Genomic DNA, 27,914 nt, shown 5'->3' on the forward strand with positions numbered 1-27,914 from the left:
TCAGTTGTCGGGAAAGTGCTGGAATCTATTCTTAAGGAAGGATTAACAATGCACCTAGAAAATCAAAGTCAACATGGTTTTACGCAAGGAGAATCATATTTGACAAATTTATGAGTTTTTTTGAGAATATAATTAGTAGGGTAGATAAAGGCGAACCAGTAGATGTAACATACTTGGATTTCCAAATGGCATTTGATAAGGTGCCACACAAGATAAGGACTCATGGAATTGGGGGTAATATATTAACATGGATAGAGGATTGGTTAACAGACAGGAAGCAAAGAGTGGGCATAAATGGGGCATTTTCAAGTTGGCAGGTTGTGACTAGTGGAATGCCTCAAGGTTCAGTGCATGGGCCTCAGCTATTTACAATCTATATTTCTGACTTAGACAAAGAGACAGAGTAATGTATCTAAGTTTGCTGATGATACATAGCTAGGTGGAAATGTAAGCTATGAGGAGGAAGCAGGGAGGCTGCAAAGAGATATAGACAGGTTAAGTGAGCGAGCAGCAAGGTGGCAGCTTGATTATAATGTGGGGAAATGTGAAGTTATTCACTTTGGTTGTAAGAATAGAGCAGCAGAATATTTTTTAAAAGGCATGAAACTTGTAACTGTTGATGTTCAGAGAGACATGGGTGTGCTTATACTAAGAACGCAGAAAGTTAGCATGCAGGTACAGTAAGCAATTAAGAAGGCAAATGACAGGTTGGCCTTCATTGCAAGGGGATTGGAATACAAGAATAAAGAAGTCTTGCTGCAGTTGTACAGGGCTTTGGCGAGACCATACCTGGAATACTGTGTGCAGTTTTGGTCTGCCTATTTAAGAAAGGATATACTTGTATTGGAGGCGGTACAGCGAAGGCTCGCTAGATTGGTCCCTTAGATAAGAGGGTTGTCCTATGATGAGAGGCTGAGTAAATTGGGCCTATATTCTATGGAGTTCAGAAGAATGAGAGGTGACCTCATTGAAACTTACAAGATTTTGAAGGGGCTTGATAGGGTAGATACTGAGAGGTTGTTTCCCCTGGTTGGGGAATCTAAAACACGGGGGCACAGTCTCAGGATAAGGGGCCAATCATTTAGGACTGAGATGAGGAGAAATTTCTTCATTCAAAGGCTTGTGAATCTTTGGAATTCTCTACCTCAGAGGGTAGTGGATGCTTCATCATTGAATATATTTAAGGCTGGGATAGACAGATTTTTGGTCTGTTAGGGAATTAGGGGATAGGGGGAGCAGACAGGAAAGTGGAGTTGAAGCCCAAGATCAGACATGATCATATTGAATGGCAGAGCAGGCTCAACGGGCTATCTGGTCTACTCCTGCTCCTATTTCTTATGTTCTTATGAGAGCCACATGGATTTGTAAAAGGCAGATTGTGTCTAATTAATCAAATTGATATTTTTGATGAAGTAACAGAGAAGGTTGATGAAGTGTCAGCTTGGATGAAAAATTGGATTAAGGACCGAAAACAGCGAGTCATGGTAAATAGTTGTTTTTCACATAGACATAGAAAATAGGAGCAGGAGTAGGCCATTTGGCCATTCAAGCCTGCTGCACCATTCATTATGATCATGGCTGATCATCCAACTCAGTAGCCTGTTCCTGCTTTCACCCCATACCCTTTGATCCCTTTAGACCCAAGAGCTATAGCTAACTCTTCTTGAAAACATACAATGTTTTGGCCTCAACTGCTTTCTGTGATAGCGAATTCCACAGGCTCACCACTCTCTGGGTGAAGAAATTTCTCCTCATCTCAGTTCTGAAACGTTTGCCCCGTATGCTTAGACTATGACTCCTGGTTCTGGACTCCCCCACCATTGGGAACAGCCTTCCTGCATCTACCCTGTCAAGTCCTGTTAGAATTTTATAGGTTTCTATGAGATTCCCCCCTCACTCTTCTGAACTCAGCAAATATAATCCTAACCGACTCAATCTCTCCTCATATGTCAGTCCCACCATCTCAGGAATCAGTCTGGTAAAGCATCGCTGCACTCCCTCTATAGCAAGAACATCCTTCCTCAGATAAGGAGACTAAAACTGCACACAATATTCCAGGTGTGGCCTCACCAAGGCCCTGTATAATTGCAGCAAGTCATCCCTGCTCCTGTACTCAAATCTTCTTGCAATGAAGGCTAACATACCATTTGCCTTTTTTACCGCTGTTGCACCTGCATGCTTACCTTCAGTGACTGGTGTATGAGAACACCCAGATCTCGCTGCATATTCCCCTCTCTCAGTTTATAGCCATTCAGATAATCTGCCTTCCTGTTTTTGCTACCAAAGTGGATAACCTCACATTTTTCCACATTATACTGCATCTGCCATGTATTAGCCCACTCACTCACAATCACTGACCAACACAAGCAAATGGACCGCTGGGTGGAGCACTACCCAGAACTGTACTCCAGGGAAAATGTTGTCACTGAGAGTGCCCTCAATGCAGCCCAGTCTCTGCCAATCATGGATGAGCTGGACGAACAGCCAACAAAATTAGAACTCAGTGATGCCATTGATTCTCTAGCCAGTGGAAAAGCCCCTGGGAAGGACGGCATTAACCCTGAAATAATCAAGAGTGCCAAGCCTGCTATACTTTCAGCACTCTACGAACTGCTTTTCCTGTGCTGGGATGAGGGAGCAGTACCACAGGACATGCACGATGCCAATATCATCACCCTCTATAAGAACAAGGGTGACCGCGGTGACTGCAACAACTACCGTGGAATCTCCCTGCTCAGCATAGTGGAAAAGTCTTCACTCGAGTCGCTTAAAACAGGCTCCAGAAGCTGGCTGAGCGTGTCTACCCTGAGGCACAGTGTGGCTTTCGAGCAGAGAGATCCACCATTGACATGCTGTTCTCCCTTCGCCAGCTACAGGAGAAATGCCGAGAACAACAGAAGCCCCTCTACATTGCTTTCATTGATCTCACCAAAGCCTTTGACCTCGTCAGCAGACGTGGTCTCTTCAGACTACTAGAAAAGATCGGATGTCCACCAGAGCTACTAATTATCATCACTTCATTCCATGAAAATATGAAAGGCACAATCAACATAACGGTGCCTCATCAGACCCCTTCCTATCCTGAGTGGTGTGAAACAGGGCTGTGTTCTCGCACCTACACTGTTGGGATCTTCTTCTCCCTGCTGCTCTCACATGCGTTCAAGTCTTCAAAAAAAGGAATTTTCCTCCTTGCCCGTCTTAGAGCGAAGACCAAAGTATGGAAAGTTCTCATCAGGGAACTCCTCTTTGCTGACGATGCTGCATCAACATCCCACACCGAAGAGTGCCTGCAGAGTCTCATCGACAGGTTTGCGGTTGCCTGCAACAAATTTGGCCTAATCTTCAGCCCCAAGAAAACGAACATCATGGGACAGGACGTCAGAAATGCTCCATTCATCAATATTGGCGACCACGCTCTGGAAGTGGTTCAAGAGTTCACCTACCTAGGCTCAACTATCACCTGTAACCTGTCTCTCGATGCAGAAATCAACAAGCGCATGGGAAAGGCCTCCACTGCTATGTCCAGACTGGCCAAGAGAGTGTGGGAAAATGGTGCACTGACACGGAACACAAAAATCTGAGTGTATCAAGCCTGTGTCCTCAGTACCTTGCTCTACGGCAGCAAGGCCTGGACAACGTATGTCAGCCAAGAGCGACGTCTCAAATCATTCCATCTTCGCTGCCTCCGGAGAATCCTTGGCATCAGGTGGCAGGACCGTATCTCCAACACAGTAGTCCTCGAGGCGGCCAACATCCCCAGCATATACACCCTTCTGAGCCAGCGGCGCTTGAGATGGCTTGGCCATGTGAGCCACATGGAAGATGGCAGGATCCCCAAGGACACGTTGTACAGCGAGCTCGTCACTGGTATCAGACCCACCAGCCATCCATGTCTCCGCTTTAAAGACGTCTGCAAACGCGACATGAAGTCCTGTGACATTGATCGCAAGTCGTGGGTGTCAGTTGCCAGCGATCGCCAGAGCTGGCGAACAGCCATAAAGGCGGGGATAAAGTGTGGCGAGTCGAAGAGACTTAGCAGATGGCAGGAAAAAAGACAGAAGCGCAAGGCGAGAGCCAACTGTGTAACAGCCCTGACAACCAATTTTATCTGCAGCGCCTGTGGAAGAGTCTGTCTCTCTAGAATTGGACATTATAGCCACTCCAGGCGCTGCTTCACAAATCACTGACCGCCTCCAGGCACTTACCCATTGTCTCTCGAGACAAGGAGGCCAAAGAAGAAGATACTGCATCTGCCATGCATTCGCCCACTCACTCAACTTGTCCAAATCACCCTGAAGCCTCTCTGCGTGAGTGTGCTAATGCATGGCAGGATTGGAGGATAATGTTCCTCAAGGGTCACTGCTGGGACCACTGCTTTTTTGATGTATATAAATGACTTGGATATTGGAATACAGAGTAAAATTACAAAATTTGCCGATGATACCAAACTTGGAGGTATGGCAAACAGTGGGGATGATGTCAATCAACTGCAACAGGACATAGATAGGCTAACAGAATGGGCAGATGGAATTTAATACAGAGAAGTGTGAGGTGATGCATTTTGGCAGAAAGGATAAGGAGAGGCAATATATACTTAAAGATTGTACAGGGATAGAGGAACCTGGGGGGTTCATGTGCATAGATCCTTGAAGATGGCAGGACATATTGAGAGAGTAATTAACAAAGCATAGGTGTTCTTGGGAATCGGGGAAGTTATGCTGAAGCTTCATAAAGCTCTGGTTAGGTCATAACTAGAGTATTGCATCTGGTTCGGGTCACCAGATTTAGGAAGGATGTGAAAGTCCTTGAGAGGATGCAAAAGAGATTTACCAGAATGGTCCCAGGGATGAGGGAATTTAACTACAAGGTAAGATTGTAGAAGCTGGAGTTGTTCTCCTTGGAGTAAAGGAGGGGAGATCTGATAGAGGTGTACAAGATTATGACAGGTTTAGATAAGGTAGACAAAGAAAAGCTGTTCCCATTAGCTGATGGTACAAGGATTAGGGGACACAGATTGAAGGTTTTGGGCAAGAGATACAGGGGGGATGTGAGGAAGAACATTTTTATGCCGCAAGTGATAATGACCTGGAATTTATGACTTATGAGGGTGATGGAAGCAGAGATAATCAATGATTTCAAAAGGAAATTCTATAACCACTTGAGGAAAATAAACTTACAGGGCTATGGGGATAGAGCATGGCAATGGGACTGACTAGATTGCTCGATGGGCCGAATAGCCTCCTTCTCTGCCATAATGACTCTATGACCCTATGGCCAGAATGTTACCAAATCCCAGGTTGTCCCATCACCGGATTCGAATGTGGGTCCTGAGCCCATGTGGATGGACAGCTAGACCCTAGGTGGGATATTACCGGCAGCGGCCAATTAAGGGACCACTGCCCAGTTGAGGATGGTGGCCTGCTTCTCAGAGGTGCTGGCTCAATCAGAGGGCCAGCAGCTGGACAGCCTCGGCAGCTCCACTGATAGAGTTGGCCATTCCTGAGACTGCAGAGGAAGAGTTCACCTCCATGTTGAAGTGCTCTTGAAGGCCTGCTAAGTTTTTTTTTCACTGTGCCAGGGCCAGACAGGCAGGCCACAGTGATTGGAGGGGTGAACTTTCCAGCGGCAGCGGTGGAGCTGCGAGAGCTGCCATCGCTGCTGGTAGACTCCTCCATGGGCCATGGATCGGCCATGAATGAAGGCCCCCACCACATCAAGAAACCTTAGGGAGGCTGCCACAATTTACCTGGTAGCCTCCCCACGTGGCAGATGCCTATCCTGACACCGGTAAAATCCCAGAAGTGTGGGAAGTAGCCATTAATTGGCCAACCATCTCTAGTCGGTAGGCAGCAGCATGCTGATGTTCCCACCAATGAGAGTATCCCTGGGTGGCGGGAAGACATTGTGCTCCGCTCCTGATGCCTTCTACTGCCAATTTACAAGGCCTTTCGCCTCCCAGCCCTATGACTCTATGTACAGACTAAGGGTTCTCTGTTGCAATTCCTGAGTCTCACAATTGTTTACCTTGGTCTGAGGCACAGAGGTATATTCTAGATCATAGGGAATGCAAAGTCTGCTGATAGAAGTGGAAAAATAGCTAGCATAATAATGTAAAAACATGACAGTCTCACTGTTGTAAAGCATTTTGTAGTTTGGCACTATGGTCTCCCGTAGCGGTCCAAGTGCCCACGCCTTGATCCCATATACTTAGGGAATGGTTATCTTTGGAGTATCTGAGGTTGGGAGGAGATCACCAATTACCACGCCAGCAATGATTGCCTGTGCCCCGATGTAGGGGTTGGGAAATATGTTGCTGGCAAGTCACAAGTCCTGCAGCCAATGTCATCTGACAAGAAAATATGTTAACACTGTCTCTCGTATGTTCTTCCCCAGCCAAGCCTTGGAAAAACCTCTCATCCTGGGGTGGGACCTGTTAAATCTGGGTTCTGGGCGATTTCCTTGTGCTCACTTTGCATTTCCGGCTGACCACAGCTGGTCCTGTGGACATTTGGGACAAAAATGTTTGTGAACCGCCTGCCTATTTCAGATGGGACTGTTCCCTAACCAATTTCCAGACAGTATCTGAGATGCTCATTTAGTCTTACTGTGTACCCAGTTTAAAATACTCTGAAAGTGCTGGAAATACTCAGCAGGTCTGGCAGCATCTCTGGAGAGAGAAACAGAGTTAACGTTTCAAGTCTGTGACCTTTCATCAGAACACTTTGCCACAGGGATAGATGATCAACAACCATATTAAAATTTTCAATGGTTCTGACAAAGGATTACCAGCCTGAAATGTTAACATTTCTCTTTTCACAGATGCTGCCTGACCTACTGGGCATTTCGAGCATTTTCTGTTTTTATTTCAGATTTCCAGCATCCGCAGTATTTTGCTCTTATAACATTTTCAATGTTGAAAATGAACTGAGACTATATAGTAAATATACAATGAACTTAATTTATATTATACATTTAAAAGAGAAAATTAGTGTAGGAAGAAGCATTTTGAAGATAACATACTTATTTCCTTGCATGTTTTACTGCAAAAACTTTAATGTACAACATACTGAAAAATAATCAGTATTTGAAGGCGTCCTGTCTAGGTGTCAGAAATCAAGTTGATGTAAAGCAGACATGCTCAGTTGATATGAGACACAGGGAGCTTTACAGGCTGTGCCCAGTAGCTGGCTCCTGAGTCCTGCATTGTTTTGCCAATAGTTAAGAACTGTGGCCTTTCTTTTGTTCTGGAGCCTGTCTCTGCCCAGTTTGTCCATGGGTTGGTAGGAAACTGATGCTTCTTCAGAGAAAGATCCTGTTTCAAACCTAAAGGTTTAGCACAACTGATTTTGCAGGCAACTGGGGGTGGGGAGTGGCGGGGGGTGGGGGAGAGGTACTTAGAATAGAAAGTCTGGTAAATAGCACAATGGTCATGATACTCCGACCAACATGGTGTTGGGCAAGCATGATAGACCAGTGGGTCTTTTCCTGCCTATCAATTTTGCATGTTCAGTTTCAAGAATAATTGTGGCATTAGATAATCAATTATTCCTTGTATTGTGATGGTTTAGTACTGCTAGGGGCATGGAAACAGCAGGAGCCCCTTTAATTTGAATTTTTAGATTTAGAGATACAGCACTGAAATAGGCCCTTCGGCCCACCGAGTCTGTGCCGACCATTAACCACCCATTTATACTAATCCTACACTAATCCCATACTCCTACCACATCCTCACCTGTCCCTATATTCCACTACCACCTAGGGGCAATTTATAATGGCCAATTTACCTATCAACCTGCAAGTCTTTTGGCTGTGGGAGGAAACCGGAGGAAACCCACGCAGACACAGGGAGAACTTGCAAACTCCACACAGGCAGTACCCAGAATTGAACCCGGGTCGCTGGAGCTGTGAGGCTGCGGTGCTAACCACTGTGCCACTGTGCCGCCCATCATTTAATGAATCAGCACAATGGGTAAGTTTCCCTGCTGGCATCATGAACTTGTAATGTTTGTTAGAGAAATTTCCAAACCTGTTTGTGAAGAAGACACTGAGACTAGGATGCTTTGGTGGAGATTGTTTATTGTTTGCTACAGAGCTTACTTCTGCTCTCCTAACAATACCAACAGCCAGTGCTGGCTGGCTCTTTATATATACACACTTGAATACAATTAACACCTAACACCTGTTCACCCTATTATCTTGAACTACCAGGTATTTTTCATCCATTAATAGAACTTCAGACCCTAACAATCTTTCCCTCACCCTCTGTGGAGTGTAAAAGACCAGCGTTGAATATTGACCCAACAGCTCCAACTTCAGAGGACGTTTGTGAAAAGCTGGTCTCTTCCTACAAATACATATTTTCTGTGGCAGTCCTGGCCAGGACTCCAGCCTGGACCTTTGGGTGGGCTACTGAATGGCCTGGTACGCTTTGTTCATCCCAGTGTACTGGCAGCCTGTTGAAACCTAGACTGGGACTGGGGAAATTCCCTCCCTTGGGCACAACCACCCATATAAAGGGCCATGTTTGGGACAGATGGACATTCCACTCCAAACAGCACCCTCGGAAACTTGCTCATGAGGCCCAGAATTGGCATATTCTTAGATCTTCTGCTGGTCTCCTTGTGGACTTACATGTGCGTGCACAGAAAAAAAACTAGTGAATTTCTTTGACTGAGATATTTTATTGGGTTATCTTTGTTTAGGTCTTGGGGTACATCAAGGCCTGGGGAGCCTCTGCCCAATGGCCTCCAGGCAGTGGAAATTCCAGTAGCAGCAAGCTGGCAGATGCCCAAGATGAACTTATAGTGGAATTGGGCACCACACTAGCCCCAAGAAAATGTGGTGCTCTTCTGTTATACCAGATAATCTGACACGATCAATGCTGAGGACACCAGTAGGCTCTATCCTGGGATTTTATTTTATTTTATTTATTTAGAGATACAGCACTGAAACAGGCCCTTCGGCCCACCGAGTCTGTGCCGACCATCAACCACCCTTTTTTTATACTAATCCTACACTAATTCCATATTCCTACCACATCCCCACCTGTCCCTATATTTCCCTGCCACCTACCTATACTAGGGACAATTTATAATGGCCAATTTACCTATCAACCTGCAAGTCTTTGGCATGTGGGAGGAAACGGGAGCACCTGGAGGAAATCCACGCAGACACAGGGAGAACTTGCAAACTCCACACAGGCAGTACCTAGAATTGAACCCGGGTCGCTGGAGCTGTGAGGCTGCGGTGCTAACCACTGCGCCACTGTGCCGCCCTGCTAGATCCTGCAAGATCTCAGCCTACTGATCTTTAGGGCTTGTAAATGGTGTGCTGACAGACCATGTTTCATAGCTTGAATGGTTCTCTACATCTACACTTTTGCTCTTTTAATTTTAAATGAAAAGAGCAACAATAAGTTGTTTGTTTTTCCTCCAATCAGAACTGTCATTGCATCACTGATGGAACCAACATTTGCCCGATCAGTTTTCCCCTGCTTTGATGAACCTGCTATGAAGGCAACTTTTGACATTAGGCTTGTGCACCGCCCTCAGTTTGTGGCACTTTCTAACATGCCAGCAATTGGTGAGTAAGAATATAAAAGTTGTTCTTCTAAAAGCAATCTAAATAAACCAACTAGTCAGAGCAACATAATTTTGCACATATCATTCTACATATGTGTTAGTAGGTTTGTAATGTAATGCAATGCGAGATTATTTTAGCAATTACCAGTATGAGGAGAATTTCTGGTTCAATAATGTCTGATTTTGGCTTAAAATAAAAAAGTACTCATCTAATCATGGAAATACAAAGATGTCCCACAGTGAATGGAAAATCGTGGTCATTAGACTGATTTGCAGATCCACACTTCTGTCGGTGACGTCCCACATGCAAAGTCTGCCCTTGCATGTCACATGTTTCTTGGTTACATTTAAATAAAATATTTGCGATGAGGGTAGGTGTTCCATTCAGCAATGCCATTGCACGAGTGCAGAACAGGTGCAGATGAGATTGGATAATTGGACAAGCAGGCTTTAGATATCCTGTGCACCTGACCCTTTTGCTCAGCATTTCCTGGCTAGCTGTGATTTGTGTGTTATAATACTCCCATACATTTCCAGCTGTATCGTCATCAAGCTTAATTAATTCCAGAATGAATGTCAAAACATTTAAGTAATTATCTATCAAAGGTTGGCAGGCAAAATTATAACTGAATAATGGACTGCCTTTAAGGAAGAGATATTTTGGCCACAGTCAAGGTATATTCCCATGAAGGGGAAAGGCAGGGAAAACAAATCCAGAGCTCCCTGAATGACAAAAGTGATAGAGATTAAAATGAAGAAGGAAAGTGTGCTTAAGACAGATGTCAGGTGGACAATACAACTGAAAACCAGGCTGAATATAGAAGGTTCAGAGGGAAATTGAAAAATCAAATAGGAGAAGCAAGAGAGAGTAAATCAAGAGACTGGCAGCTAATGTAAAAATGAATCCAAAAATCTTCTGTAGGGGTATAAATAGTAACCAGGACCAGATGAGATACATCCAAAAATTCTGAGGGAAGTAAGAGTGGAAATTGTGGAGGCACAGGCCATAATTTTCCAGCCTTTCATCAGAACTGGCAAAGGTTAGAAAAGTATTAGGTTTTAAGCAAGTGAAAGATGAGGTGCTGCTCCTCGAGCTTGCGTTGATATTTACTGGAAAACTGCAGCAGGTCAAGGACAGAAATATGAATATGAAGCTGGGTGTGTTGAAATGGCAAGTAATCGGAAGCTTGAGGTCATGTTTTTGGACTGAGCAAAGGTGTTCTACAAAGCAGTCACCCAATCTAAGTTTGGTGTCCCCAATGTAGAGGCAATTGCATTGTGAGCAGTGATTACAGTATACTAAATTGAAGGAAGTACAAGTAAATCACTGCTTCACCTGGAAGGACTGTTTGGAGCCTTGGATGGTGAGGAGAGAGGAGGTAAAAGGGAAGGTATTACACCTCCTGCGATTGCATGGGAAGGTGCCGTGGGAAGGGGATGAGGTGTCAGAGATGATGGAGGAATGGACCAGGGTGTCGCGGAGGGAACAATCCCTTTAGAATGCTGACAGGGGAGGGGAAGGGAAAATGTGTTTGGTGGTGGCATCACACTGGAGGTGGCAGAAATGGCGGAGGATGATCCGTTGGATGTGGAGGCTGGTGGGGTGGAAAGTGAGGACAAGGGGAACCTTGCTGCAGTTCTCTGAGGAAGGGGAACGGGTGAGGGTAGAGGTGCGGAAAATAGGCAGGACATGGTTGAGGGCCCTGTCAACCACAGTTGGTGAGGGGGGTGGGCGGGGGGAAATCCTCGTTTGAGGAAAAAGGAAGACATATCAAAAGCGCTGTTGTGGAAGGTTGCATCATCAGAACAGATGCGTTGTAGACGGAGAACCTGGGAGAATAGGATGGAGTTCTTGCAGGAAACAGGGTGTGAGGAAGTGTAGTCAAGATAGCCATGGGAGTTGGTGGGCTTATAATGAATAATAGGGGATAGCCTATCCCCAGAGATGGAGACAGAGAAGTCGAGGAAGGGAAGGGAAGTGTCAGAGATAGACCATGTAAAGGCAAGAGAAGGGTGGAATTTGGAAGCAAAGTCGATGACATTTTCCAGTTCAGGACGGGAGCAGGAAGCGGCACCAATACAGTCATCCACGGACTGGAAAAAGAGTTGGGGGAGGGGGCCTGAGTAGGACTGGAAGAAGGAATGTTTGACATATCCCACAAAAAGACAGGTATAATTAGGACCCATGCGGGTACCTAGAGCTGTACCTTTTACTTGAAGGAAGTGAGTGGAGTTGAAGGAGAAGCTGTTCAATGTAAGAACAAGTTCAGCCAGGCGAAGGAGGGTGGTGGTGGATGGGGACTGGTTGGGCCTCTGCTCAAGGAAGAAGCAGAGAGCCCTCAGACTGTCCTGGTGGGGGGTGGAGGTGTAGAGAGATTGGACGTCCATAGTGAAGAGGAGACGGTTGGGGCCAGGAAACTGGAAATTGTCAAAATGACGTAGGGCATCAGAAGAGTCATGGTTGTAGGAGTGAAGAGACTGGACCAGGGGAGAAAAGATAGGGTCAAGATAGGAAGAAATAAGTTCAGTGGGGCAGGAACAGGCATAGAGTACAAAAGCAAGAAAGTTATGTTAAATTTGTATAAAACACTGGATCGGCCTCAACTGAAGTATTGTGAGCAATGTTAGAGCATATGGAATAAAAGGGACAGTAGGAACATGGGATAGAAAATTGGCAGGAAACAGAGAGTAGTGTTAATGGTTGTTTTTCAGACTGGAGGAACGATAATAGTGGAGTTCATCAGGGGTTGGTGTTAGGACCCCTACTCTTCCAATTATATATTAATGACCTAGACCTTGGTATGCAGGGCACAATTTCAAAATTTGCAAATGATACGAAACATGGAAGTATTGTGAACTGTAAGGAGGATAGTGTAGAATTTCAAAAGAATATAGACAGATTGGTGGAGTGGAAGAAATTTAATGCAGAGAAGTGTAAAGTGATTCATTTTCGTAAAAAGAATGCAGAGAGACTATATAAACTAAAGGGTACAATTCTAAAGGGGGTGCAGGAGCAGAGGGACCTGGGTGTATATATGCATAAGTCATTGATGGTGACAGGACAAGTTGAGAGAGTGGTTAATAAAGCATACATCATCCTGGGCTTTATTAATAGAGGCATAGGCTGGAATTTTACCCTAATCGCTGGCTCCGGCACAGGTGGAACTCAAACGGATGCGGCCTCCGTTCCCACGCTGCGTCTCCTATCCACCGGCATCACGCGCGGGGCCGCCAATGAGCGGCCCCGCGGCGTAACTGAGACCTGAATCGGCTGGTGCGGGCGGGAAGATATACATTATTGGGGGCGGAGCCACATCTGGGAATGTCTGATGTAAACCCTTGAAAAATGTTTACCTCAATGAAATTGACCAGGTACTCATTCATTGTTTAAAAATCAGCAGTAGGAGTTGTGGTTCACTGAGAGGCTACAGTTCTGTTACTGCGGAAGGAGTTAGAGATTTAAACACAAGTGGAGGAAGTCATGGAGGGGAGAAACACTCGCTCAGCCCCCCGTTTTTCAGATGATTCACTACAGGTCCTCCTTCAGGCGGTTGAGGAGAGGCGTGATATCCTCTTCAACCCAGATGGTAGAAGGCGACCGTCGACAGTGACAAAGAGGGCCTGGCTGGAGGTCGCGGAGGAAGTCAGCAGCCGTGGCGTTGTTCGGCACACATGGATACAGTGCCGCAGGCGTCTCAATGACCTGCTTCGATCTGCCCAGGTAAGGGGCATTCCTCATTCATCTCATCGTTATTTTGTCAAGGGAGAGGGTGTATTTGTATTCATGATGTAATGTGGAACCCCTGTGTGATCATTGCCTGGCTGCCTCCTTGCATTGGGATGCAAGATGGGCAGATGTGAGATGAACGTTAAGGAGGGATTGATGAGGGCACGCTCAGCAATGGCACAGCAGTTAAAAGCCACATCAACCCATTTGGGTGATTGCGTGAAATGCTCACACAAATGTTTGACCGAATTTTTTTCTTTCATTAGGAAAAGAGGGCACACAACGCCCGAGAGAGGTCCCGGACAGGTGGTGGCGTGGTCTGTCCAGCATTCCTCAGTGGAATGGAGGAGGACACATTGATGATAACAGGGGAGGAAGGAGGACGAGCCGTAGCAGATGGCGAGGCCGGTGGACATGGCCATGATCATGAGTGATCCAGAAAGTGGTGTATTAGTGCATTTCGGGGGAGAGGGGGCAGGGAGAGAGGAGGTTGATGGACCAATGTTGTTATGAGTTACTAATGAACATAATTAAGCCCTCAAAAGTCCCATCACACTGATGTGACCATAATGGACTCAAATACATGTTCTCCACTCTGGCTTTCTAATCAAACTGATCAATATGATTTTCCCAGCAGGTGACCGACTGCATGGAACAGGAAGCGTCTCAGTTGTACCACCATCCATCTCTGAGGTTGAGGAGGGTGCCTCAGAGGGCGCACCGTCACATCCTAGCGACGCACCAAGCACCAGCGCAGATACAGACACCTTGGTTGGGATTTGCGTGTCCGTAGATTCGATTTCACATCCAGGTGCCGGGCCAGCCACCGGAGGCAGAATCGGCCGATCCCTCACACAGTCGGAGGAGTGTGGGAGGCCAGGCCAGTGCAGAGCAGCAAGCTGATGACATGCCTTTGAGAACATCCATTCGGCGGGAGATGTTGCAGGTGCAGCAAGCGGTCCTTGAAAATCTGGCGGAGCTGCCTGAGACAATGCATGCAATTAATCAAACTCTAGCTACATCCATCCAGAGTATGATTTCTGCTCACTCTCAGGCAATTGAACATCTGGCTTCCCCCATTGACAGATTGGTGGCTGCAGTGGAAGGGCCAGTTCTGGATGTACTTCGTGACGTCAGATCGATTGTGGCCTCCCAGGACCAGAGCATCAGAGAGCAGAATCTGATGCGCTGGCGCCAGTTCGAGGCCGCTCATCCCTCTGATGTCACCACTGAGGATCGTCAGAGCCTCACAAGGGCACAGGGGCAGCAGATCGCATATGGGAGCTCCTCTCAGGACGCCTCTGATGCATCCTCCAGCTCCTTGCACCCTCTGCCAGGGACATGTGATCAGCGAAATCCCAGGGTGTTGCAGGTTACTCATGAGATTTCTCAAGAGAACCTTGAGATTCCGGGGTCCTCATGGCCGCGAGCAAGCAGAGGACGTCCGCCAAAGTCATCACAAGCAGACAGTTCAGCCACCTGCCTCTGGTGTGTCTGGTGGCGAGGGATCATGCACCCGAAAGAGCACTCGGAAAAGATTTAAGAAATCACTTTAACATCACTAATGGTTCACAGGGTGAATTGAAAGGTTTCTTATTTGAATGTGTTATAAAATATTGTAATAAAATCGGGTTCTCTGAGATTTTGTCATGGCTTTCCTGAAGTCAATTTCAACATCGTTGCTCAACAAAAGTAATTGAACATGTGAGGTCTCACACCTGGGTGGCGTTCCTCATGATGTGAAGGATTGCATCGTTGCATTCTCTCTCCCCGTGAAAGTGAGTGAATTTGCCCTTTCAGAGCCTCACAATTAGTCTTGTCATACGGTAATCCCAATTGTGCGAAAATTTACAGACTCTCAATGGAAACGTCTGCCTCTTAAAGACACCCTTGTCTATCGAGCACTTAGATCCAAATTAAATTCAGCTTCCTCTCCATGACCATCAAGTCAGTGGTGTCCAGCTTCATCATCAGAAACATCATCGTCATCTGATGACACATCGCGATGACACTGATCCTTCTCCAGTGCCTCTCCATTTTCAGTTGCCAGGTTATGCAAGGCAGAGAAGAGGACAATTTTTCTTGCAACCCTTGAAGGTGCGTACTGCAGTGCTGCACCTGAGCGGTCAAGACACCTGACCCTCATCTTAAGCAGGCCTATAGTTTGATCGATGGTCACTGTGGTGGCCGCATGGCTCTCATTGTATCGTTCCTCCGCATGACCCCTTGGATTCCTCACTGGTGTCATGAGCCAAGTCTTCAGAGGATAACCCCCTGTCGCCAAGTATCCATCCCTCCATTCTGTCTGGAGGCCTGAAAAGTGCAGGTACGTGGGAGTTTCGGAGAATGAAGGCATCATGACAAATCCCAGGGTAACGTGCACACACCTGCATGATTCTCTGACGATGATCACAGACGAGCTGAATGTTCATTGAATGGTATCTCTTGCGGTTAATCAATGCCCCCAACTGACCTGCTGGGGCTCTGAAGGCCACATGAGTACAGTCAATCACGCCCTGTTCCATTGGAAACCCAGATATAGTGCTGAACCCTCTGGCGCTCTCAGCCTCACAAGTGTTGTCCGCCTTGAACGTGATGAATTGGTTACCACATTGGAACAATGCATCAGTCACAACCTTGATGCAGTGGTGCGCTGCTGCTTGTGAGACTCCACTGCTGAGGCTTGGAATGAGCCAGATGCATAGAAGTTAAGAGATATTGTAACCTTTAGAGCGACCGGCATTGGATGGCCTCCAATACAGTTTGAGGAAACATCCACTGCCAACATCTCACAAAGAGATGTGACAATCTCCCATGACAGCTGCAGTCTTCTTCTGCACTGGCGATCTGACAGCTGCAGGTAGCTCAGACACAGCCAGTATGCCCCTACTGCTGGGTTGGCACGTATCCTGACATGTGTTCGCTAACGGGCGACTCTGCCACCTGCTCTCCCTCCCACATCATGATGGTGCACTGGGTCAGCTTGTTGCACGTTCCCTTGCACATTTATCCTTCTGTCTCTCATGGGGGCAAGGTCCTCCTCATCTGATGATCCAGTTCCACATTGAACAATTCCCATTGCTGTACTACTCACCAGATGCTCTGACCACAGGTATTAGCTTCCAGCAGTTAGGACTGGCTCACGAGATCCCCTTCCTTTCACCACATAAATCAAAGTTGATGGGTCCCCATCAGCAGTGCAGAACACTCAGATGAATCCTTTAGCACTAGTTGCAAGTCACACACCTTGTCAGGATATACAAATAGCATTAGAATTATTTCAGAGTAAAATTGAAAATTGTACTTCCAACTCCCTCCTGAATCAATGCCTGCCGCCCTTATGTAGCTGCCGGCTGGCCGACACACCCCACGAGCCGATTTACGGACGTTAAATCAGACCTCATACGTAAAATTGTAGTCAATTGCTTTGTAAATGACCTAAATTACCTTTCAATTACTTGTATACGGGCGGAGAGCGCAGACTCGCTCATGCCCGACTTCCAACGTTGGTAAAATGACGTCTGCGCGTAATGACGCTGGGGACACGGCCCGACGTCATCACGCTTCATTTTACCATCCGGACGCCTCCGAAGAGACACATTTAATGCCGGTAAAATTCCAGCCAAAGAGTACAAAAGCAAGGAAGTTTTGTTAAACTGAAGTGTAGCGTCCAGTTCTGGATACCACATTTTAGGAGGATGTGAAAGCATTGGAGAGTGCAGAAAAGATTCAAGAAGAATGGTTCCAAGGGTGACAAACTTTAGTTACGTAGATAGACTGGAGAAGTTGGGATTGTTTTCCTTGGAGAAGCGAAAGTTGAGAGGAGACTTGATAGAGATATTCAGAATCATGAGGGGTCTGGACAGAGCAGATAGGGAGAAACTGTTCACATTGGTGGAAGGATCAAGAACCAGAGGGCTCTGATTTATGTAATTGGCAAGAGTATCAATGGCGACATGAGGAAAAATCTTTTCACACAGCGAGTGGTTAGAATCTGGAATGCACTGCCTGAGAGTATGGTGGAGGCAGGATCAACTGAGGCATTCAAGAGGAAATTAGACTATTATCTGAAAGGATGAATCTGAAAGAGCTGAAGGGAGAAGGCGGGGGAGTGGCACGAGGTGAAATGCTCCTTCAGACAGCCAGCACAGACATGACTGGCCGAATGATCTCCTGTGCTGTAACCATTCTATGATTCTATTAAATTTCCCAGTTTTTGCATCAGGATTGCATTTTTAGTCTTCATTTTGAATGGATGCAAGGAAAGCAGTGAAGGGAAGCACCCCTTTATCTCTCTCCTCCTATTCCTTCCTTATTCCCCCCACCATCCCATCCTCACCAGCAGCATGAACTCAGAGTTGGTTTCTGTGCTTAGTGCAGTTGACCTATAGTGATATATATATATATATATATATTGTCAAAAAAAACCCATATGCTAAATGAGAAATAGATAATCATCTGTTGGAAATTTTCATTCGACTTTTAATGGAAAAAATCCTACAGTAACTTTACCAAAAAAAAAGCAGCCAAGATGGCCACCGCAATTTGTATCTGAAACACCTTTGCACATTCAAAGGCCCAACTGCAGACAAAAGTCTGAGGAGCCATGGACCCAGAACAATGGCTTGCTCTAAGTAATTGAATTACCTAGAATTGCTTAACTAGCTTGGCAGTGAAGGCCATCCTGTCACATTGAAAGAGCAAACCCCTCCAAGTGTAAATATTGGCATCCTGGAGCCTGTGGAGCCAATTCTGAACCTTGTATCTCATTAAAAACAAAGGGGATTGAGAGAACCATGTGACCGTCTGTCCATCTCTGAAAAAACTGAAGTTTTATTACGCTCACAGAAAACAAGGAGTATCTGAGACTGCAGCAGCAGAGAAAGCTGCATGCTTCCCTCTCTCTCTCCCCCCAGAAAACATCAAGTATGAAAACCGTCTGCGACTGGGGACCCTCCAAGCTTATTGACTGCTACAGCCAATGATCAGGGGAAGAGAGCCAACTACAATTCTGCCTTCCAAGAAAACCCTGCGAAAAGCAGGCCAGCCAAAGTGCACTTTGACCAACCAAGGACTTCAAGAGAACAGCTTCAGATGGAAGACTTACCTAATCATTCACTCCACACACTGTATATTTAAGTTTCATTTATTCTGGACTTTAATCCAACCATCAAATCTATTTTTCCGTCTGTAATCTATTTGTGTGTGTGTGTGATTCTCGTGTGAATGTGTGCATGAATGAGTAGTGTATTTCTAATTATTTTTAAATCGGGGTTAGATTGTTAAGTATAATAAACTTATCTCTTTCTTGTTTAAACTCAAGAAAACCTATCTGATTGGTTCTTTCACGACCACAGTAAAGGTAAAAGGTAAAACACTCACAGAGGTGGTAAGCACATCCACTGTTTAAAAGGAATAAACCCTGTTGCGACAAATAAGAGGAAGGGCAAGAGGGGTGATTGTGACCCCTTCCTCACTTGCCCATAACAATATGCTTTCAAAAATAAATTGCTGGAGCACAGTTTAGTGCTGGGAAATAGGTGAAGAGGAGGGAGTGGGATAGAGGCCCAAGACAGGCCAAGGTTGGGTGGCTAATCACTGCCTGTGGGTTGGGAGTGGGTGGTGGTGACGGACAGACAGAAAGGATCTGAGGCCTGAGTATGAAGGTGGGTAGAATATCTGGAGGTGACATAGCATTGGAAGTGGGTGAACAAGCAGTATAGGGATGAGATGAGGAAGAATGCCATCATAGGCCCAAGGAGAGAGGGACACGAAGTAACAAGGAAAAGGAAATATGTGGGTCAAATAATCTAAATAAAGCAATCATCTTAATTATCATTATCTAAAAATAAAATTAACATAAATAACATTCATTTAGTGCCTAATCTTGTCAACTGGACATCAAAAGGCACTTCAACTAAGATTAGTCTGAAGAAAGACACTGGGCTGAATTTTACGCCCCCCCCCCCCACCCCAAAGAGCGCCGTAGGTGACAGTGGGGGGGTGGGGGGGGTCTAGCGTAAAATGGAGAAGACCCTGGGGGCCCTTCCCGACCTGCTACCACGTCTGCCACCATTTTACACAGGGCAGCGGCGGCGAAAAACGGGCCACCCGGCACAGGCCAATCAAGGCCCTCAAGTGGCCACTTAATGGCGACTTAAGGGCCTTCGCCGCCTCCATGGGGATTTTACCTGTGGCTGTTCGGGCAACCGAGGACTGAGAGAAGCTGCCTGACAAAAGCAGGCAGCTCTCGTCCGGACCTGGGTGGAGGGGGGGGGAGGCGGTGCCCACATGTTCGGGCACCCCATGCCCGATGGAGTGCCGCCCCCACTACCCCAGCACCCAAAACACCCCCCTTCCCCCCAGTCAACCACCCTGGCCTTGCCAGGGCCCAACAGATTACCCCCGGCGAGGCAACAAAAACTTACCTTGGTTCCAGGCTCCCTGACATCTTTTCTTCACACTGGGCTGTAGTCCCAGCAGTGGCCACCGCTCCTGGTGGCGCTGCTGGGGCTAAGAGCTGCCAGCCCGTTGATTGGCCGGCAGCTCTATTAGGCAGGACTTCCTACCTCAAGGGGGTGGAAGTCCTGCCTCAGAACAATTAAAGCCGGGGGACCCACAAAATTTGGGTCAGATCCCCAGGCGAGGCAGAAGCGGGCTTGCCACTGACTTTTCAGTTGGTGGCAGGCTCCCGTCCGCCTAGGGTAAAATCCCAGCCACCCTTTGCCCCACATTTATATATGTTTTGCAGTGATACTGACATTTCTTGTGGTACCTTGTGAGACTAGATGTGTTGGGTTTCCACTTTGCAATGACTATGTTGACATTTCTGTGGTGGTCTGGGAGCTTTCATGTGTGGACATCCTGATGCTGCTGGGAGTTCATTAGGATATATTATAATAAATACAGTGTTGGAGTTTCAAAAACTTGGGATGTGTCCCTAATGTAGTAAGGGCAATGAACAAGTTAAAAGAGGTGTACCTGTTGCCAGCAACAGCAGAGACAGGTGGAAAGGCTTTATTTTGAAATTTGAAGTCTAAGAAACATCTTTGAGGAGTGTTTGCTGGACATAGAAGAGATATTTTGTACTTTACCTTTGCTTTACAAGAGGGAATAGATGTGGCATCTGATTGCCTGAGGACCTGTGTTATCACTGAGATTTTCCATCCCCACTAGTAGGGTCAGAGTTACAGTTAGGGGATTCCCAGTGGGCAGTTTAACTGAAGGTGGAATAGCAGCAGTACAACATGGAGGAAAGCAGAAGGGTGTTTCCAACAACATATTACAATTCCCCCCCAAAAAATTACAGGCCACGCAGATCTTATGAAAACCTCAGTGAGCTCCTTGCCTGGAAAGGCTGTAAGAGAGCTTGTTCCAGCTTCTCCATGAAGATCTGCAGCCAACATCATCTTCCCAGAAAACTCTGCCAGTGGTAATAAATGCAGCCATGGCTCTCAATTTTACATCACAAACTAATTTCCAGATGTCTCAGGGGACCTGTATACTACTGCCTATGGTGCCATCTGGGCATTCATTCGTTAACTCATTGACACCATTTTTAATTCATTCTGTTTGGTGTGAATGCCAGGCAGCAGCATGATTGAAGCATACAGTTTTATCTAGTTGTGTGTTTCCTAAAGTGCACAGTGCAATATGAACATACGAATTAGGAGCAGGAGTAGGCCACTCAGCCCCTCAAGCCTGCTCTGCCATTCAATAACTGATTTCTTCAGATTACCACCTACCCCCGATAACCTTTCACCCCCTTGCTTATCAAGAATCTATCTACCTCTGCCTTAAACATATTCAAAATCTGCTTCCACCGCCTTTTGAGGAAGAGAGTTCCAAAGACTCACAACCCACTGAGAGAAAGAATTTCTCCTCATCTCTGTCCTAAATGGATCACCCCTTATTTTTAAACAGTGACCCCTGGTTCTAGATTCTTCCACAAAGGGAAACATCCTTTCCGCATTCACCCTATCAAGACCCCTCAGGATCTTATATGTTTCAATCAAGTCGCCTCTTACTCTTCTAAATTCCAGCAGAGACAAGACTAGCCTGTCCAATCTTTCCTCATAAGACAGCCCACCCATTCCAGGTATTAGTCTAGTAAACCTTCTTTGAACTGTTTCCAATGCATTTACATCCTTCCTTAAATAAGGAGACCAATACTGTACACGGCACTCCAGATGTGGTCTCACCAATGCCCTGTACAGCTGAAGCATAACCTCCCTACTTTTGTATTCAATTCCCCTTGCGATAAACGATAACATTCTATTCGCTTTCCTAATTACATGCCGTACCTGCATACTAACCTTTTGTGGTTCATACACTAGGACACCCAGATCCCTCTGCATCTCAGAGCTCTGCAATCTCTCACCATTTAGATAATATGCTTCTTTGTTTTTTTTTCCTGCCAAAATGGACAACTTTGCATTTTCCCACATTATACTCCATTGGCCAGATTTGTGCCCACTCACTTAACCTATCTATATCCCTTTGTAGCCTCCTTATGTCCTCTTCAAAACCTACTTTCCTACCTATCATTGTATCATTAGCAAATTTAGCAACCATACCTTTGGTCCCTTCATCTAAGTCATTTATATAAATTGTAAAAAGTTGAGGCACCAGCACAGATTTTTGTGGCACACCACTCATTAGATCTTGCCAACCAGAAAATGACCCATTTATACCTACTCTCTGTTTCCTGTTAGCTAGCCAATCTTCTATCCATGACAATATGTTACCCCCTACACCGTGAGCCTTTTTTTTTGCAATAACCTTTGATGTGGCACTTTATCAAATGCCTTCTGAAAATCTAAGTACAGTACATCCACCAGTTCCCCTTCATCCACAGTACATGTAACTCCCTCAAAGAACTCCAGTTAATTGGTTAAACATGATTTCCCTTTAACAGAATCATGTTGACTCTGCCTGATTACTTTCAATTTTCCTAAGTGCCCTGCTATAACATCTTTAAGAATAGGTTCTAATATTTTCCCTAAGACAGGTGTTAAGCTAACTGGCCTGTAGTTTCCTGCTTTCTGTCTCCCTCCCTTTTTGAATAAAGAAGTTACATTCGCTATTTTCCAGTCTAGCAGAACCTTCCCAGAATCTTGGGAATTTTGGAAAATTAAAACTAACACATCAACTATCCCACTAGCCACTTCTTTTAAGGCCTGAGGATGAAGTCCATCAGGACCTGGGGACTTGTCAGCCCGCAGCTCCAGCAATTTGTTCAGTACCACTTTCCTGGTGATTATAATTTTCTTGAGTTCCTCCCTCCCTTCCATTTCCTGACTTACAGCTAATTTTGAGATGTTATTTGTATCCTCAATAGTGAAGACCATTGCAAAATACCTGATGAGTTCGTCTGCCATCTCTTTATTATCCATTATTAATTCCCCAGACTCACTTTCTATAGGACCAAGGTTTACTTTGTTAACTCTGTTCTTTTTTACATATCTATAGAAACTCTTACTATCTGTTTTTATATTTCTAGCTAGCTTTCTCTCGTACTCTAATTTTACCTTCCTTAGCAATCTTTTAGTCAATCTTTGCTGTTTTTTATATTCTGTCCAGTTTTCTGACCTGCCTCCCATCTTTGCACATTGATATGCTTTTTCTTTAAGTTTGGTACTATCTTTAACTGATTTAGTTAACCACGGATAGCAGGTCCCCCCCCTTGGAATTTTTCTTTATCATTGGAATGTATCTATTCTGTGTATTCTGAAATATCCTTTTAAATGTCTGCCACTGCATCTCTATTGACCTATCCTTTAATCTAATTTGCCAGTTTACTTTAGCTAGCTCTGCTTTCGTGCCCTCATAATTGTCCTTATTTAAGTTTAAAATATGAGTCTTGGACCCACTCTTCTCGACCTCAAACTGAATGTGAAATTCAATCATATTATGATTGCTGCTAACTAAGGGCGCCTTAACTATGAGGTCATTAATTAATCCTATCTCATTGCACAATATCAGGTCTAGTACAGCCGGCTCTCTGGCTCCAGAACGTACTGTTCCAAGAAATTATCCCGAAAACATTAAATGTTCTCCTCATCTAGGCTACCTCTGCCCATCTGATTTTTCCAGTCTATATGTAGGTTAAAATTCGCCATGATTATCGCCATACCTTTCTGACAGGCTGCCATTATTTCTTCCTTTATACCCCATCCTTCTTTTCTTTCTTTTGGGCCTCCTTATCTCGAGAGACAATGGATACGCGCCTGGAGGTGGTCAGTGGTTTGTGAAGCAGCACCTGGAGTGGCTATAAAGGCCAATTCTGGAGTGACAGGCTCTTCCACAGGTGCTGCAGAGAAATTTGTTTGTTGGGGCTGTTGCACAGTTGGCTCTCCCCTTGCGCCTCTGTCTTTTTTCCTGCCAACTACTAAGTCTCTTCAACTCGCCACAATTTAGCCCTGTCTTTATGGCTGCCCGCCAGCTCTGGCGAATGCTGGCAACTGACTCCCACGACTTGTGATCAATGTCACACGATTTCATGTCGCGTTTGCAGACGTCTTTATAACGGAGACATGGACGGCCGGTGGGTCTGATACCAGTGGCGAGCTCGCTGTACAATGTGTCTTTGGGGATCCTGCCATCTTCCATGCGGCTCACATGGCCAAGCCATCTCAAGCGCCGCTGACTCAGTAGTGTGTATAAGCTGGGGATGTTGGCCGCTTCAAGGACTTCTGTGTTGGAGATATAGTCCTGCCACCTGATGCCAAGTATTCTCCGAAGGCAGCGAAGATGGAATGAATTGAGACGTCGCTCTTGGCTGGCATACGTTGTCCAGGCCTCGCTGCCGTAGAGCAAGGTACTGAGGACCCCATCCTACCGTGTGCTTAACTTCAGGTGGCCTGTACACCACTCCCACATCTCTCATCTCTACCCAAACTGCTTCTACATCTTGTTTTCCTGAACTTAGGTCATCCCTCTCTATTGTGCGAATGACATCATTAATTAACAGAGCCATCCCTCCACCTTTTCCTAGCTTCCTGTCCTTCCTAAATGCCATGTGCCCTTCAATACTCAGGTCCCAATCTATGTCATCCTGCAGCCATGTCTCTGTAATGGCTATCAGATTGTATTTATTTATTTCTATTTGCACTATCAGTTCATCTGTTTTGTTTCGAATGCTACTTGCATTCAGATACAGAGCCTTTAGTTTTGTCCTTTTATTATTTTTGTAACCTCTAGCCTTATCTGTTGATTTACTCTTAGACTTGTTCGCTCTGTCTCTTCCTGTCATAGTCTGTTTATCATTTCCCATATTAATACCTTCCTCTTTTGCCTTGTCTCTACTCGTTGATTTACCATATCTTCCCAAATTTGATCCCTTGCCCCCACTATTCAGTTTAAAACCCTCTCCACTTCTCTAGTTATGTGGTACAGCCACCACTTTCCCCAGTACTGGTGCCAGTGCCCCACGAACTGGAACCACTTCTACCTCACCAGTCTTTGAGCGATGCATTAATTTTTCTAATCTTATTTGCCCTATGCCAATTTGCACGTGGCTCAGATAATAATCCAGAGATTATTACTTTTGAGGTTCTGTTTCTTAATTCAGTGCCTAATTCCTCATACTGACTATGCAGAACCTCTTTCCTTGACCACGACGACTGGATCCTACCCCTCCCACTGTAAGTTCCTCTCCAACCCTGAGCAGATGTCCTGAACCCTGGCACCGGGCAGGCAACATAGCCGTCTGGACTCTCGCTCTTTGCTGCAGAGAACAGTATATATCCCCCTAACTATATTGTCCCCTACTACCACTGCATTCCTTTTTTCTCCCTCCACTTGAATGGCTTCCTGTACCATGGTGCCATGGTCAGGTTGCTCATCCACCCTGCAGCCCCCATTTTCATCCAAACAAGCTGAAAGAATCTCAAACCTGTTGGACAATCGCAAAGGCTGAGGCTCCTGCACTCCTGTCCTCTGGGTCCTCTTACGTGCCTCAGCTGCAAGCACACTCTCCTGTCCCTGACCACTGACCAAATCAGAAGACCCTATCCTAGGGGGTGTGACCGCCTCCTGGTACAAAGTGTCCAGGTAACTTTCCCCCTCCCTGATGTGCCGCAGTGTCTGCAGCTCAGCCTCCAGTTCAATGACTCTGAGCCGAAGCTCTTCAAGCCGCAAACACTTACTGCAGATGTGTTTGCCCTGGATCACACTGGCATCCATGAGCTCCCACATGCTGCAGCCATGACACATCACCTGTTCTGCCATCCTTAATGTGTGACAATCCGTGCCATTCATGCAACATTATGGATACTGATGCATCCAGGGGAATTAGATGTACTGCACATGCTTAGAATGGGCAATAAATGCTGGCCTGGCCAGCGACGCCCACATCCCATGAATGAATTTTAAAAAATTTGAAATGAAAGTGTAATTTTCTCCCCCACAACCAACAGTCTTTTAGGCAAATTTTTGTTCCTCTGCTCATGACTTAGGATGCAGTGTTCTAGTCAAAGTAGTCTCTGACCCTCCAATGAGTGCCTATCAGGTATTCAGGTGCATACTCTCATTAACTTTCATTCCAAGCATGCACCCAATTTCATGATAGGCACTCTTGAAGATCAAAGCTCCAGACCAGGAGTGGGATCTTGTAAAAATTACTACTGATATCTCCCCATATATAACTAAAACATGCACACTTACCAAAAAGGTGTTTGGTAGAATCAAAATCACTTCACTACATAATCAGTGAAATGTATAAACCCCAGATGAATATGTTTTTGCAGAGGAAGACAGTGTTGGGCTTGTTAAGGTGACAGATGCCACCGAAGGCCAACCCAATCCAGGCTTAGCAAATTGGTGGTGAAATTCCTTCCAATCTCTTTCAATAATGAGGAAAATTGCTACGTTTAGTGATGTTATAAATACATTTAGCACCCAGAGCAATTCTTCTCCCCATGACGTGTAATATACTCTATTGGTAGAATTTTTGCATAGGTTTCCCCGATTCTTCACTGTAACTTTAACCGCACATCTGAAGAAGCCCCAGAGAATCATCAGAAATGTTAGCGCTATTTCTCTGGAGGTTCTGCTTAACTTTCCCAAAGGTATGGTGAACAATCAAAAGAACAAAAGAAGAACAAAAGAAAATTACAGCACAGGAACAGGCCCTTCGGCCCTCCAAGCCTGCGCCGATCCAGATCCTCTATCTAAACATGAGATAAGGGTCTGTATCTCTTTGCTTCCTGCCCATTCATGTATCTGTCTAGATACATCTTAAAAGACGCTATCGTGCCCGCGTCTACCACCTCCGCTGGCAACGCGTTCCAGGCACCCACCACCCTCTGCGTAAAGAACTTTCCACGCATATCCCCCCTAAACTTTTCCCCTCTCACGTTGAACTCGTGACCCCTAGTAATTGAATCCCCCACTCAGGCGAACCCCGTGGAAATTCAACCCCTTAGTACATTTACTGCGAGCTAAGTGAAAGATAACTTCTATCCATTTTTATCCCACTCACAGGAACACACAAGTTTATTCAGTAGAGCTGACTTTCACTGTTATCACAATCAGTAAAGAGTACTATGGACATTTGCCCAGCATGCATTTTAGAATGCGGATATGTTACTACTGGCATACAACTGAACATCCATCATAAAGTACTTACAGTGTGCTGACACACATTAACTCCATCAATCGGCATGTCAACACTAAATAATGATCAGTGCATCAACCTCACTTTGTAACGTGCAAATCTGAGAGATGGCTGAAGGAGTAAGACATAAATAAGACTGAACAGCTCTTTCTGTATACAGACATCAGAGAAATGTGAAATGTTGTCTAAAGTCCAGATTGGCAAACTACAAATAAACAAAAGGTTCAGCAGAAGTGGGAGAAAATTGTTCAGGAATTAATGTGGTAATCATTGGACATCACATCTGACATGATGTGCAGAAGAAGATGTCAATTTGAGGAAAGGTGCCAAAGTAAGCAATGCAGTCTTGCTTATGAGGTTTTACTATTATGTATGGGTCTGACTATCTGTTATGTTACATTCCTATAAATGGGCATGAATAATATTGACAGCTGATAAAGATTGTTGAGTAATATGCCTATGCATATACAGACATGTAAATCTTTGAGGACAGTACCTCACTTTTCTTTTCGAAAGTATTTGACAATTTATTTTACTGAGCTTATTGTACTAATGTGCAATCCAGACTGGGAGAAATGTCCATCGTCAGCACATGTTGACAAAATATGGACTACGATTTTATGTCCATTAGTTTGAATTATCTAAAATTCCAGCCATTTAAAATGAATGGACAGAAAATCATAGAAAGTGTGTCAGGGTGTGTGTCAGCAATTTATTGATATGTGTTTCCACTAAATGCAGCTCTCTGCCCAGATTACACATTTGAAAAATCATCCTGTCTATATATTTAGCTCAGGAATATTTTACTTAATCTGAAATTCAGCTAAAATTTACAGCACTATGATAATAAAAAGGAAACCTTATGCTATTGGATTAATTTGGTTAAAGGTTCTATCCCATGTCTCCGCAAGGCCCTGCTTGACTTTGGAACCAGCAGAGTAACATTACACTAGATGTTGTTTTGAGCTTTGGCTGTCATGGAATAGGG

The 27,914-nt window shown here is 45.3% G+C and overlaps 1 protein-coding gene across 1 annotated transcript in view; it reads left to right on the forward strand.

The window, feature by feature from the left end:
- Positions 1-27,914, forward strand: part of LOC137369147 (aminopeptidase Q-like) — a 249,146-nt gene that overhangs the window by 44,449 nt on the left and 176,783 nt on the right. The window contains exon 2 of the mRNA XM_068029875.1: positions 9,440-9,582. Within this exon, the coding sequence (XP_067885976.1) occupies positions 9,440-9,582 (143 nt within the window). The remainder of the gene's footprint in view (positions 1-9,439; positions 9,583-27,914) is intronic.

Source organism: Heterodontus francisci, chromosome 4 (genome assembly GCF_036365525.1).
Source record: "Heterodontus francisci isolate sHetFra1 chromosome 4, sHetFra1.hap1, whole genome shotgun sequence".
NCBI lineage: Eukaryota > Metazoa > Chordata > Chondrichthyes > Heterodontiformes > Heterodontidae > Heterodontus > Heterodontus francisci.